At 35.1% G+C, this 16,604-nt stretch overlaps 1 protein-coding gene across 5 annotated transcripts in view; it reads right to left on the bottom strand.

Annotated features, from left to right (window-relative positions):
- LOC135071259 (four and a half LIM domains protein 2) overlaps nt 1–16,604 on the bottom strand; it is a 196,799-nt gene that overhangs the window by 5,463 nt on the left and 174,732 nt on the right. Inside the window, exon 1 of one of the 5 annotated variants that reach the window (XM_063965047.1) lies at nt 14,503–14,839. The exons of the other annotated variants lie outside the window; for them this stretch is intronic. Within the exon in view, the coding sequence (XP_063821117.1) occupies nt 14,503–14,722 (220 nt within the window). The 5' untranslated portion in view covers nt 14,723–14,839. Of the gene's footprint in view, nt 1–14,502; nt 14,840–16,604 lie in introns of those variants that run through there. 5 annotated transcript variants of the gene reach the window in all.

Here is a 16,604-nt window from a genome sequence, read left to right on the forward strand (position 1 = left end):
TCAATAGTGCATTAATGCCTATGCTCTACAAATAACGCCCGTGTGCAAAAGCAATAACTCCTATTCCGTGTGCGATTCCCAAACGTTATCTATTGCAGGTGATAGCTCACTCAAACTGCACATATACAGGCTGTTACGATTTTCGATGCTATAAATTGCATGAATATCTAGCGTGAGACCGCGACTACGTCCTTGAGGCATCCCATTGCATGTGACATTGGCAGGATATTTGAGCGATGCACGCGAGACAATGCATCGATCAAGGTTCATCGAACTATTAAGATCGATTGCCAGATGTTCTTGGCTCTGTTTCTTGTATTCTTGGTAGTATAAAAGCCAATTTTCTATGCAATCTAAGGCACAAGTAAGTATCCATGGGTTACTTAAAGTACATACTACATTGGTTACCAATTGCAAAACGTACTGTTCTGACACAGGAATTCCGTTTGAATGGTTTTCGCTCCTTTTAAAGTCTGTCTGTTATAACAGCTAGAACATAAGTTTGCAATAAGTAAAACTTGACAGTTATAAATTTTTACTACTGCTTAGCTGTGTAATGACTCTATTACGACTTATTTGTCTAGCTCTGGAAGCTATAAAGTTAATGACGAAACATTTATTATCTGAAAACAACTTCTTTAGTATTTTTATGGATTGCAACTTTGCAACCAAGACCATTAATGTAGTACAGTTATTGTAGTGACAATCGTACGCGTTAACAGTAAAATCCCTATTGGGATTCAGTGGCTCAGTGCAGTGTAGAATAGAAATCTTTAGAACATCGTCTACCTTTAGAACAAACGTAAGTGCTCTATCTCTTCATTTGAGAATGTTTAATTTCAAACTACCACATTACACTATTCAACTTATACTCGTATGTAGGTGTCCGTCTGGTTCCACAATACTTCTGTTTGCGGATATCCGACGTAACCTTCAGAACAAAATCGCGAGCGTTCCGTTTCGGGCTATACCTCATTCCTATAGTGATCCGCATAAAGCGCGTAACTCTTGATGGCAGATACGGAATTTATCAGTGAACGATCTCTGATACTTTCGGTGTTACCGGTCACGCGATATTTCACTACTTTAGGCTCTACGCGTTGAAAGGAATGGAGAATTATAGGAAACTATACAATTTATATGACTGAAACTTTTTCATTTTTAAGTGCCTTTAAACTTCTAGTTAATTGAACTACTTAATTCGACAAACAAATGGATTTGGGATTAAATAAAAATAAGCTCAGTGACTTGTTCTGTTTGGTACCTCCTTTGGTAGGTAGTATTTACATAAGTAATAGAATGTAGGTTGGATTAATTGTAACTCTACCAATGTGTCACATGTAAAAAGTCCGTTAATTATATTGTGAGGTGTGCCATATCTGCCATTCTTCTTCGATCTGACAACGAAAAACTAACTTCAGTTTTCCCATTAAAGTTTACTAGCAATGTCCCTTGTCTAGCGATATTGCTTCTTATAACCCATGGTAAAAGATCTATTTTCTGTCGACAACCGCTTGACCGCTCGAACAATAGTTTCTGAAGTTTCCCCACGACAAATCGTTAGTTTGACAAAGTTTTAATGTAGGTATTTTGTTTTCCATAATGATGATTGTTTTTGTTTTTGCACCGAATTCGGTTGCCATCATCATCAGGGGAGATCGTGACTCACAGGCGTTAGATGTTAGGTGTAGTTTGTACCAATAAAAACTGTAAATTTTTGTAATAACACCGTTAATCGTTACTGAGCTATTAATTAATGCACAATATTATAGTTTTCTAGACCCGGTTTCCACCAAGATGGAGCGAAGTGGTGAAATGCTTTGAAAAACCAATCACATGTCATTCAAATTCGCGTGGCAGGTAACCTATGCGCTGGACCGACCAAGTGAAATCGGCAGTGGGAGACGGCGTATGTGACTGCACCAGACAGTCTGCCAACAGAGAGAGATGGAGGGAGATCGTGCGGAGAGTTGTACCCGCCTCTACAACCGATGTGAACAACGCCTCAACGTGACCACGACCGCTCTGTCAAGAGCGAAAAGGAATAAGAAGAGTCATTCAGATTGAATGAAATTGACAGAATTAAATCTGATTGGTTTTTTAAAACATTTCTCCGCTTCGCCTTTGTGGAAACTGGGCCTAAAGCAGTCTCCGCGGTGAATAAGTGCGTATTTTGTAAAATAAATGTATACCTACATAAATAAATGCGCTTAAGAGCTCAAACAGTAGTTTATTAGAAGATTTTCATCATCAATAGGCAGTTTCTATTAGCACATAAAAGTAATGTGGATGAGGGTTTTCAAGACCGACAAGTCAAAGCAAGGTCTGCAGACAATAAGCAGTTGGACATAAATCTTTATTTGCCGCGGAAACTCACCGGCATTGACGACTTCAGTACCTACCTGAATATGCGATTTGATACGATTCAAGCGTAATAGGCATCGCTAATGTTAACCAAAATTATCCCCGGTATTTCAGCCAGTCATACTTTATGTTCAACGACAAGTGTTTGTATCTAATTTACTTTATATTTTAAGTTACTACGTTTTGGGAAAGCGCAACACCAATAAAGTTTTCAGATGTTTCTTTTTTCATGATACAAACAATCATATCTAATTAAGCAGATGAATTTTATGACTGTAGTGGATGTTTATATTAAGGAAACACTACACTTGTATTAATTTGATCATATTTAAGTACTTAGGTTTGTTTATCCAGTCGCCATACCTAGTAAAGTTCTGTTTATTTTAGAGAAAATAAAAGAAAATTCTTCTACGTAGTATACTTATGTATATGGTTTGAGGCAAAAAATTTAACCTATTTAAATTGAATCATCATTATGGACATATTTAATAATAACTAAAGTACAGTAAATAGGGGCAACAGCCGCAAAAACAAATAAAGCTTTGAATATAAATCGCAGAACGGTTAAATCGCTCCACTTTCCATTGTTCGCGCGATATTGGTGAAAGGACTGGTTTAATTGCATTTGCGCCCACAGGGATATCTGTAGTGCCAGAAACGAAGCGACATGCTTTTCGCGTCTAACAGTTTGCGTAGACAGTGTGACAACTGTTGACGATGTCGATTCGATTACAGCTAGCCCGTGACTATGGAGACTGAGCATTTTTCTAACAAAGTCCAATATCATTAATTGAATTGACTATGAATGAAGATTTGATTAAACTTTCACCATCAATCCCTAATTTTTAAGTGACCCTATGGTTACCCTTAACACATAACAGGAATTTCGTTTTCATAGGGGTCACTTAAAATTAGGGATTGATGGTGAAAACGGGCATTAATCATCTTTGATTGCAAAGGACATTGTCAGAAACGGCCTCAGATTCCTGGGCACAGCAGTAAAGTATCAAAATTGATCTCTTACTTTTTGAATACATAAATATTAATTAGATTGTAATGGACACTTGAGGATTAGAAAATGAAATAATAAAAGTCTTTTATATGTATTCCATAATACTATGACGACATCCGGACATTTTAGGGCGTGGCCTGCTCCATGTCCTATGAAGTTCCATAATTTGTGTCGATAAAATCTATGTAAAATCGGCACAAGGCAATGCCGTACTTCATTGTTAGGAATCCACGTAATAGTGATGTTGATTGCGGTCATCATAGACAATAAGATACCGATCTTGTAAATAAAATAAATCGTCCAAATTGCTACAGTATGACTAGATTTTAATTAAAAGTTAAAAATATATTGCACGATACTACAAGAAGCTATCTAATGTGTCCAACTGGTCTAAAAGGTCATGAATAAAATAAAAAGAATTGTGATCATAATGCTGATATTGACAATGACATAAATATGGGATCATCTTTAATATATCTGTAACAGTTTCAAAATCCGATGAAAAATCCAATGCCGCTTAAAGTGAGAGAAATGTCTAAAGTTCTAATAGAATTGAAAGTTTTATTCACTCAAAATGCTTATAACAATAATTGGTAATACATTTCAAATATTAAGTACCTACCTTTATAATGTATCGATAGAACCAAAATGATGTCCTCTCAGTTTGGAAAGGGAAAACCCAGGATTGGGGGAGCGCTCCAGGCAATTTTCAGAACATTTCATAGGTGGTAGTAAATAATATTTATTTTATTATTAAAATTGAATATTTTGATATTGATAAAATTGAATATACCTTTCGATTCAAATACCGAATATTTTTCAATCGATAAAAATTATCGAGAATTGTTAATAATATTCAATTAAAAGTTGTTCAATCCCTAGTCATGCATAGACTAAGACGGTAACCATGGAGATAGTTAGTTTGGTAAGTCACGTGTTAAATGTCAAGAGTGGAAAGTAAACATAGGATTCATGTTATTTATTTACGTGCAAAATGTAAGTAAGTAAATGATAAAAGTGGAACGCCGAGCTATTTCCAAAACCCGTCCAATATTATAATACAATTTGGCTGCGACAACTACAATACAGAACATCTCCCAAATCGATGTGCATACAATATTATAATACAATACTAGTAAGTAAGAGGTTATGATAACAATATTGCTATCAATAAGTTTATAGAATTGGTCCGCCAGGAATAATTGTTCTTACATAAAGATTTGTGTCATTTAGAACCTAGAAAGTATTTTTTCGGCACTGTTGATCTAACGGCGAACAATGTATGGAGAACGAACATTGTCCTTTAGAGTATTGAGATTTTCACTGACTCTATATTTTATATCATAAGTAGGTACGTACATATACTTACCTACATATTCTTTATCACTATTTCCGTATTATCGACTTTATAGGTGAGAGGTAACTATTAACTAATTAACATCTTTGAATTTGAATGAAAAGTGAAATAATATTTGACAACAATGGGTCTCTGTTACAATGTACTCGTACATTTTAATATTATTTTAATATTATTTAATTAATTAATGTTACAAAAGTTTTTCAAACATTTATCCTACCAATACAAAACCAAGCCTATTGGTGCATTTGTAAGAAAGAGGTAGCCTCCGTGTTTGTAAGAGTCGTTGTTACTCCCACACAAAAACCGGTAGTCTCATTAAAATTAATATTGAGGTGTCGTATGATTTAATATATCAGCAAAATATACCGTTATTAACATGTGTTATTGTATTATGTTGTTTTCTCAAGACTCAGTTCTTCCTTTAATTAATGCTATTTGAGATATAAATAAGTTCAACGAAAACACTTCAAGACAAATATTAATAAACTTTGTTCCGAGTTTAATAAAACTCTCTATTATGTAGAGCGTAGTTTTTGACGTGGGTATGAATAAATAGAACATAGATAAAAGGGCTTGTATACCGTATTATTAAGCATCGGTGAATCTGACTCTATTTTTATAGCTCTATCTATATCTATTTTCGTTACGCATAGGCTTATAAATGTCAAAGTTGATATAATAATATGTTACGAGATGAGTAGATTTCAGATTATTTGGTGCAAAATACGTCTTAGTAGAGTCTGGCAATAAAAAACAACTGAATCAAGAACTGATATCGTTATACTCAATTACAAAAAGTGCTTACTGGGACGTGTAAAAGAGATTTTTATAAGCCTATTTGAAAAATAAATGAATTTTAATTTGTAGTCAATTCCAGAAGACATTATTGTTAATGAAAAAAATAATAATTTCCATATTTATTTAACTTATGTTTTGATGACTCAATTATAAGTTTTTTGCGGCCTAAAAATAGCGGTTGCTTCACATAGAACAGCCGGTTACTGTCCCGTTTCAGTGGAATATGACTAGTCACTAAGTGGACTGGATTATTTGCATATACGTGGGAGTACGTCGATGCTTCATTAGTTAATTACCATGGACCGTATATCCGCAGTCGACATACAGTAAGTAGGTAACCTTAATTCGCACAGACCATTGTTAATTCGTATAATCATCGAAAGGACATTAGTCATTGAATCATACTTGGATCTCTCTCAACAGTAATAAGTAGTAACATTTTTCTATACCACATTCTCTTACCACAGATAAGTACACATTGTGGGTTTGTGAGTGCTTACAGCAGTAGGTATCTTTAGCATCGATAGTATAGAATTAAAGTCGCTTCAAGAGTGTGTTTGCTTAGTTCTTTTAAACTACGCAATAGATTTAAATGCAGTTTTCAACAATAAGGGGAAGGCTTATTTTATGCATAATATACATTACATCAGTGCAAAGTCGGAGTGGGGCGTTGTAGATTTAAGGGTTTTAGAATCGTTTTAGGTAGATTTTCAATACAGAAAGCTTATAGAAATTGAATTAATAATACCACCTGTCGGAGTCTACTATATCTCTATGCATTATGTCACGTGCATATATCGACCACTATGTAGATGAAGGTCTAGGAAAGTTGCAGAACAGGCCTCTCAGGCTTCAAAGGATTTACACTCAAAACTTTAGAAAGCGGTTTAATTTAGTTGAAGTGCCCAGTCTATTTGTTTATCAGTCCCTACTTCCAACTGGAACCATTTCATGTTTGAGCAAAACTTGTTCATGGAGATTATTATTTGTTTAATAATTTCCGAGTTTCTCTTTGACGTAAAAGCTGTTAGTACTTTCCTAGGTCTACAGTACTACGAGTATAAGGAAGTTGATATTGGCTTAGGGGGCGTCCATAAATTACGTGAGGCTTTTAGGGGGGGGAGGGTGTCAACGAAAACCTCACTAAATCTCACGTGGGGGAGAGGGGGGGTCTCGGAAAATATCACGTAATTTTTCCCGCAAGAAATAGAGTAAAATTGGCAGAAAACTGGGTTATTGAAGTAAAAAAAAATTATTTGTTTTTGATGATAATGACAATTTATTTTAAACCGTCTAATCAAATTAAACTAAAAATGCCTCCATCTGCATTGTGAACACTAAAGATGCAGAATAAATGTCGAAATTAAGAAAATTCGAAATTAAAAAAAAACGTCATCGGCATCGCTATTGCGTAAAAAATTGGCCAAGTGCGTGTCGTGCCACGCGCAGTGTAGGGTTCCGTAGTTGTCTGTCGTTACCACAATATATTTCAGAAGCAAGCAATTACTTCATCTAAAGTCACTTTTCATATTTTCTTCTAAGGAATTTTTACTGCTTAAGAAATTGTATAATACATGAGTCAAATGACTATTACTCTTAAACTAAGTAATGTATCTTAACCGTTATAGTTTTCCTTGAAAAAATTCATCCCCGATTTACATGCAGGAGAGCTACCCTAGATTTTTTTTATGAACATTTTATTTTACCGTTTTGTCGGCGTGATTAATACATACCTTCACAAAATTACAGCTCCCCAGTACCAATAGTTTCCAAGCGAAACCTCGGACAGACAGACAGACATGTCGAAACTATAAGGGTTCAGGACTACGGAACCCTAAAAAATGACATTACATACGTATGAAAATATTATGTATTTGTAGTTAAAGTAACCAATAGTCAAATTTGACAGATGTCAAATGACAAGTGGTTAAATAACAGATTTTTTTTTATAACAATGTTTATCTTGACTTTTATTACATTTTTTAACTACATATTAGTTTACATTTTATTAATATTTAACCATTAGTAGCAAAATTTAACAATTAGTTATTTTAACTATGAATCAAAAAACTGGTCCTAGGTTGAAGCAATTGCTTGTCTTACTAAACGACGGGAAGCTATGGAACCCTGCACTGCGCGTGGCACGACATTGGGTTACTGATTTTTTCACACAGATATAGAAATTCTATATCTGTGTTTTTTCATATAAATCTAATAGACTCGAAGCATAGACATTGCAAAATAGGCATTTTATTAAATATCACGTGAGATTAGGGGGGTGGGGGAGGGGGTCAGGCAAAATCTCACCAAATCTCACCAAGGGGGGCGGGGGGGTTGAAAAATGGCCAAAATTGTCTCACGTAATTTATGGACGCCCCCTTATCTAAAAACATATAATTTTAGTTATTTTCATTCATGTAACTTTCTTTTATAGTTTCCGGTAGTTGAGATAATATCATTTTTTGTTCCGGAAAATTTAATATTGGGAAGTGACTTTTCTGAAAAGACATCCTGGTTTTAAAATCAGAAGCATGATTTGAATTCTAATCCCTTTGAAAATGATTTTCTTTTCAACTTTTCCCTTATTACCCTGCAAACTAAGGTGTAGTACACACGTCACAGTAAGTCTAGGTACATATAAGAACTATGCAGGTACATAACCTACTTAGTAAGTTTTTGCAACAGTGTAGGTGCGGCTCAGTCGAAGACGCGAAGGTCGCTCCGCGGCTGATGTCAGATGAGCCATTTAATCCATGTCACAAGAGATTAAACATCGCATTTTATATTAACAAGTATTACGGACATCTTTCAACCGGAAAAAATATGACGCATTGGTTTAAATAGTTTCGTCTATCAGGATATTATGATATACCTGAGTATTAAACTTTTAGGGATATTTTAAAGTCAAGTTGGATATTTGGGGGGCTCTCATAACCTAATAAGTAGAGTCGTAGCGGCAAAATAATAGTATGAGTAAAGGTTAACTTAATTTAAAGTTAATTTGTATTTCCAATTTGCTAATAAGTAGGTATAGTTTTAAAACAATAGTCAACTCAATTAAAATAAATCTTTGATTATTGCAACAGTTATAAGTCGTCTTTAATAATCTTTTTAAGGCTTTAAAAATAATCTTTTTAAGGCTTTAAAAAAATCCAAAAAATGACAAGCGCTGCGTCAAGGGCGCCATCTATCACTATGGGCCATGTTTGAGTAGTGAACTAATCGGGCGCCATATTTTGACACCTGCCAATTTGTAGCTGTCCGTCTGTGTATTTGTTTGGCAGACGTATTACGTAGTTAATGTAGTTCAAACACTGTGTATATTATTTGCTTTGCTCGTTTTGAGTGGGTTTGTGTGTGTTGACGCCAACACAAGCGTGTCAATGTTGTTATTGAATATGAATCGTAAGAATGGTGGAAGATTACCATACTACTTTGTAGTTTGAATAGCAAGCATTTAAAATTATTTTAAATCGAGTGTAGCAAATACATTAAAAGTCAAGTACAAATACGTATGTTTATTTTTTTATCCACAATGAGGAAGCTCTTGGCCTGTATCTCACCTGATGGTAAGTGACGATCAGGCCGAAGGTGGAAGCGAGCTTCACCCGGAATCCTCAACCACGGAGGAACTGGCTATCTTACCTCTAACTGCCGGAACACTACAATGCTGTTAACATTGTGTTATGGCGACAGACTTAGGTAAGATGGTGGTAGCTAGCCAGGCGGACTTAGAACAAGCCCCACCACCAACCAAACCGAACAGAAAAATCTGCCCCCACTGGGAATCGAACCCGGGACCTCTGCGTCTGAAGCAGGTGGTCTAACCACTAGACCACAGAGGCGGTTGAATGTTAAATGTTTCAGCCATTTCAGGCGCAAAATAATAAAACGTTTTTAAAATAAGTTACATCTTATAATTTTTTTTACCAAATAGGTAGCAAAACTACAGTACCGCTGTTAGAATAATAAAAATAATATTTAGCCTACATTTTGCCGCGGATGACCTAATAAATTTCAATTTACAATGTCTCAGCTAAACGAAGGAACGAATCATTTTTCATAGCGAAATGAACACAGAACATTGCATTGCCATCGCTCGTTTACGTAAACGGTAATAACGTGGAATTGAAACGAGCCGCACGCAAATCACCGATTTCTAGAAAGTTCAGATAAAAGACAGTAAAAGAATGGATCAAATCAAATCCAATCAAAATCTTTATACAATACTAGCGAGCGCCCGCGACTTCGTACGCGTAAACCCCATTTTACCCACTTAAGGTAAATTTTGCAAAATCCCGTCTTTGTGAGCACCTATGTTCTAAAAGGAACCCCCATGCAAAATTCGAGACTCCTAGCACTTGTAGTTTCTGAGATTTCATGGATGAGTGAGCGAGTGAGTCAGTCAGTCAGTCAGTGACCTTTCGCAGATGACACTAATGCACGTAGACGTACCAATTATAGCTTGCCCTATCACCACTTTGGGACAACATCGGCAGATGCTGAGAAGTCAGAAGATACTTAATTAATAGAAAAGTTCGGATTAGACACAATCCGTATTAATTATACTGAGCTCTATGGCCATAGAGCAATGTCGCTATCAATCAAATGAAGATAATAAATTAATTCCGCTTGGCCTACCTAGAAATGGCAAATAGGTAAGAAAAGTAGGTGAGCAATGCATGTGGGCGAGTATTTTTAGATCGATTAGTTATCTGTCTCTATCAAAGATCCTAGATAGGTATCTATCGGTTCCGTTCTTTTTCTTCTTGTCGTGTCGACAACAAACCTGTATAGTGTCAGCCCAAAACTCAGCTACAAGATTGGCGTTGTCAGTATATTGCTATTAAAAACGAAAGTTACAAAGTATGAATATTTTAGTCCCCCTTGTTCCAAAGCAAACGCTCTGTAATGGCAATAAAGAAAAATTATTAATTAATAATTTTCCCAACAACAATTGGGCGGGAAACGTTATCTGTCACGTGTGCCGGCTGTATGCTGCACCACGTGTGCGAACACTCGGACTCGGTGGATTTTCAACGCATTGTTCCTTGATGCATTGGCAGCGTGAAAAAGTAAAATGTTATTTTTTGCGTTCCATTTTTGAAGAGTTCAAATTCGAAAGTTTTTTTCCTTATCAAAAAGGATACATTAAAATAAATTGTCGTTCTTTTGTAAAAAAAAGGCGGCAAACGCTATGGTTGGTTATGCATGCAATTCAAGTTAATTGCACATTTCCCTACAAATAACCGTAGATATTTTGTAACAACTCTACCGACCATAGCATGCGTTTTCCTACTTGATTTTTTCTAGCAATTAGCAGATGGCGAAACTTGATAAAAGCTTTTTTGTGCTGTTTCATGTTCACTTTTTGTGTTGAGTACCAGGAAATTTACATTTTGCTAAGTTAGACATAGCTCACCTACATAAAAACATAAAATATCTCCTGACACGATGACTTGTACCGATGAGGTCAAAGGACCAATCATTACGAGATAAGGGTACCCAAGGCCAAGGCGGCTCGCCATCTGTCTTGCCCATACAAAGTCATCGGAACTGCTCATTCCGTTATCGACCCTATAACTGTACAACCCATAATACAAAATTGCAACTGCAATTTATAATGACGCATTTCTTCCGATAAAATTGAATTCAACCCTAAGACCTTAATCATAACGACCGAAAAACAATGTCAATCGAGAATTCGTTTTTGGGTTACGTAATTTTAATTTTCCGTTAATTGACTCGGCGATCCTCTCACCTTCACCTGTGACTTTATAATGTTTGTGTAAGGTTGTTAAATGAAAGGAGCCGCTATAAATAAGTATTTTTATGATTGTTTTCAAAACTGTAAAAGCTACTTAACTTACAAGGTAAGACAAACAAAACGGGCAATTTTATGTTTATTGAAGTTATAAATTATAAATAGGTGCGTAAAATTACTTGTTGATTTTTGAATGAGTTGATAAAAAGTATAAAGTGTAAGTATATGAATTAATAACAATAAATAAAAACTCGGTATAAATCCAAGTCCATTTTCCGGTTGGGTCTATTTAGAAGTTTTCCGCATATTGCATTGTACCAATGAAAGTTTTCATTCACCAATAACAGCTGAATTAATTTCCAGATCTTCCGCAATAAGTAAGTGCATAACATTTAATGAAACATAATTCTTTAATAAATTAATCTTATTTACGAAGCCTGAAAGGAGCACCGATGGTTACACAAGTGGGACGCTTCTGTGATGGTAATTCAGCGATTGACGTACTACAGAGTGATTCAGTCTCTGAAACACGATCAAGGTGAATTATTGGCAATAAATTAAGCAGACACAATTAATTAATTAATATTATACTTCAAAACTCTACTTTTTCTTTTTAAAAAGTAACTTACTTTTTTTGGTATGATTCTATCCTTTTGCAGAAAAAGGCAAAGGCATACGCCACAATGCCAAGTTTTCGGTTTTAAAAAAAAGTTATAGTGTCACGGAAAGAGCATGACTGAAGAAATATTTTCATCATGAAATCGACTAGGTACGTAGTTTTCCATCTTGATTTTTAAAAAAGTATACAATGCTTAACTTTTTTTTCTATTTGCACTAGCAAAGGAAACATGAGTGTGGCGGCGCCGCGTCAAGTGCCCTTTCGTCGTTCCCAAACGGATATTACGGAATTATGCGGAAAACGGGAGCGTTTCATTCAGTTGAATGTTTTGACGGCGCGTTACTTTTACAGGCGCGTTCCATATTTAATTTACGAATGTAAACAAATTAACGATACTCATTTGTTCTAAGCCATTAGTTTTGTTTGTCGTTTATTTTTGTTTTCGGCCAGTAACGTACGCAAAACTGATTAAAGTTCTTTTTTTTAATGGTAGGAGAACCTATGATAAGGTCTTTTGTAGAGTCAACGAAAGTTCATCCTACAATGTTCAGTTTCAGGTTCAGGCATACTATCATAACAATTAAAACAGAATATCGGCCATTGAATCTATAAAAAGTTTATTTCATATTTATGGGTATTACTATTTTATGGCTTCCATATCGCAGCTCCGAGTAGCTTCGGAAATAATACCCTATAAACTCATTTCTATTTTTGTTACTTAGTGAGGGCTTTAAAAGACACTACAAAACTATGCTTTAAGTTTTCCAATAGTTAAGGCTGAGTTTTTAATCGTCGGATAACTTGTATTATCTGAAGAAAGGTTTCAGTATGGGTAAATGTCAATTATTATGTTGCTTAAATCAATTTTAAAACTAGACTTCGTTTGGCTCCGAAATCTTGGGAAGTAAAGGAGTATACTTATTATTATTCTGTGGTAAAAGCATCTAACGAGTACATGTGTGTTTTTAACATTTTAACGCATTATTTTTTTAAGGAAAAAAAGGTTACATTAAAAATCAAGCGGCCAGTCTCTACAAAAGTCGTCTATAAACTTTAAAAAAATACTGTATGTGTGTGTATGTGTAAATATGACATAACGTTCAAAATAAACCATTCAGGTGAAGGCCATTTGTGAGCACACGCAGATTAGCATTTACAAAGAACCAATAATCGTCTTCGATCCATGTCAACAATGGATCTTAATGATATTGAGAGAAAGATTAAATTTCGACGACAATGAGTTGGGAAAATTATGAAATTCGTTGCTTTGGAATTATATCTATTGACATTTCAAATTAACGCTTCGACAAGAAGCTAATTTAGGAAAAAAGAAAGATATATTTTAGCAAAAAACCTTACAATTCTTCCAAACTAATAAAAATTTATGTGCTCCTTACATTTTATCATGATATTTCATTTCATTTATATGCGTAGTTAAAATAATTTTAGTTCTAAGTTAATAAGTCGTTAACATCATCATTTCAACCTATACGATAGGATAAACCTGCATTTTAGGACTTACAGTGATCCACTCTACATACAATATTAATAATCAGAATCTTTGTTAAGGTTTTGATTACAGCGAATTGTATTATTCACTCTTTTAATTAATTTATTAATTTTACTGTGTTACAATATGTAATTTAAATTTTGATTGTCAATTTTATTATCTTTATCAATTAAATACGAAATCTTGAGCTGTTTGGTTTACAACGACAAATTAACAGCGGTCGACCTCCGGGCCTGCTAATTGGATGAAGATAGCGCTCATTGTTAACCCAATTAGGGAATGTATTAAACGGCATTACCAGATGTTGATGTGAGAGCTCCTCTGGAATGGAATGTTTTAGCGCCTTTTTTGTTCAGGGTAACATTTGTAAAAAAAATCTTTGTCATAAGGCTAAGAGCTCACTGATGAGTTCAGACACAAAATCAAAAGTAGTAGAATTTAAAAAGGTTAGTATACTTATTTTCGTAATTTCTAAATGAAATTACTGTTTTATATTTGAGTTCAGGTTTACATAATTTTTGCTATGGAATGGTCTATAAATTGTAAAGTAATATAAATATTCTAATGTCAAATGTGAAACTTATTGTTATTTAAGGTTCTAAATAAAACTTATTTTCAGCTTGAATATTTATGTAAGTGAGATCATCCGTGATTATCCAATTTGTGTTTGACACGAGCTGATTTAGAGCTCTACTAATGCACTTTCATGGCTACACAGGTAGTTTATATCGAAGTGCATCGCAAACACAACACAATCGTGTTAGCCATTGGCAGCTTGATTACGGGTAATAAGCTTAGCCCTCGAAGGGTGCGTGGGACTACAGACATGTTAAGAGCATGAGGTCATTATATTTATAGTATTAAAAACGGGTTAGCACGTTACGATTAACAAATATCAAAACCTATATTGTCATTACAAAAATATACAAACGAGTGCCATCTAGAAACGATTAAGTAGGATTATCTTACACAATGCATAAACTTATCAAAATTTTCGTATATTCGTCATAATTGGATCTTTTTTGTAAAACGTTCATACTAAATTTAAACGTTTAAATAAGGACAAAATAAAAACCTGCAATTGTTTTCCTCGGGTCGCCGAGCAAACACTGATCCCGTAACGCACAACAGAACTTCTTGTTTTCCCTTTCAGCGGTTGCATTCGGCAGGAACATGGTAAGTATGGCGACATCCTCGTTATTCTCCCGCGCTCTCCTTATCCTGTCTTGCCCAACTGTTTTTGTGGTCAAGTGTAGCCTCGACTTTAGGTCGTCACTCAAAACGTCCGCGGACATGGCCGAAAAAAAAGTTAGTTAAAAAAAAAGAAAAAAGCGCGCCAAAATTTGACGTTTGTCCGCAATGGCGCTGACTCGCGGTGGGTAGGCTTCGCGGTTCGTGCGGTACTGAGATGTTTTGACGGACTCGTGGGGGGAGTGTGTAGGCACGCTGTAGGCTGCGGATTGAACTTAATTGATCGAACACGAGGAATACTTCGAATTCTACTTAGAGATAGATCTTGATTAACGACAATTAATGATGAATGCCGCGTAATTGACGGTTACGATCTTAATTAAGTGTCTATTGAGGTTTTCTACGGCTGAAGCAATAAATTGCAGACAAAGAGGCGGTCTAGATTTGTTTATGTTAGAAGCTTTGAGTTGGTTACTTAATTAATTATCAACAGATACAATTAATAACTGTTTTTCTTTCAACAAAGTTAGTGTAGTCAACATTTAGCACTTTTTACAGTCAAGATCTTGAGGATTTCGTAATTTTTTCGATTCTAACTTAATTTTAATATTCTTTGAGTGATGTTAAATTATGTACACACGGTTATAATGTTATTTCAGCTTGTTATTTCAAATGCATCACTATGCAAACACCCAGCTGACCGTTTGAGATAAGGCACATTTGTACCGCGGTCACGTTTCCGACTAGTTCACATGCTAAATGTCTTTACCATTCATTAGGTACTTGAAATGTTTCGGAGAATTAAGTTTTGGGTCTAGCTAGAATTGTCTAGCTACACTTGTAATTTTATTGTAACCATGGAAAAACAAACTAGGTACTTAAAGTACTTTGTTAGATAAATTTAATATTTTAAGTCTTCTAAATTTCTGTGAAGAGCATAATAAAAGGTTTTTTCATAGCACTCAGTGCCTAGATAATATCAGACGACTCATCCCATAGTTTTACAGGGCTATAAAAATAAATGCAAACAGCCATTGCATGAGCTTAATGTTTGTCATTCAGAAAAAGAAGAAAACTAACTCGACAAAGGACTTAAGCTGAGTTTCACCATCTAACTTTGAGCGTAACTATAACGATAACCTGTGTTTTTGAATGGATTATAGACAGATTTTTGACGTTTGTTATAGGTAGTTAAAGATGGTGCAACCCAGCCTTAAAGTAGTTAAAGTCACTTGTTTTAATACTACCTACTACGAATCTACGAATGATAAAACTACGAAAATTCTGATACAGCCGTACAGCTCAACATTGACACTGTAACAGCAGGTCACCAATTTGTAGCACTCACGTTAAATATTTAGCCGAAATGTGTCAATTGTAGTTAATTAAAACGTGTCGCCCCAAGTGGGGTCCATAAATTGTCAGACTCCATGACAATGGACTTTGACTCAGTAACCTTTATCCTGCCTATGACCGACTAGCTATTATTATACTGTAATGTTTGCTTTGTATTATAATAATAAGTGGACATTGATTAAGCTTAAGTAAAGAAAGACTGGAGATGAATAAATGTCAAGGTCTAACTGGAAATAAACAGATTTAAGAAGCAGATTAGCTTCTATGATCACGCACAAACGAAGTCAAAGCTTTAAAGTCGACTTGTTACATTTTGAAGAACTATCTAACATAAGACCTAACTCAGTAATTATCATTATTTTAATCTAATTAGTAGGCAGTGAGCACTATAAATAGTGCAGAAGTAAACTTCGGTTTAGCATAAAACTAAACCCAAGATAACAGATGCATTGAGTCTACTTCAAACCTTTCTATTGTGATCAGGTCTGTTTAAACGGCAAATAGGACGGCCAACTGATGGGGGCGATAAATTTGGTTCAACCCCCATTGATTAATACCCCTAGCGAAGCTGTTGGGTGTATGACGTAACGTAAGACCGACAAAATGACCGAAAGACCGCCATGTTTGGAC

This window comes from Ostrinia nubilalis, chromosome 4 (genome assembly GCF_963855985.1).
Source record: "Ostrinia nubilalis chromosome 4, ilOstNubi1.1, whole genome shotgun sequence".
Classification (NCBI taxonomy): domain Eukaryota; kingdom Metazoa; phylum Arthropoda; class Insecta; order Lepidoptera; family Crambidae; genus Ostrinia; species Ostrinia nubilalis.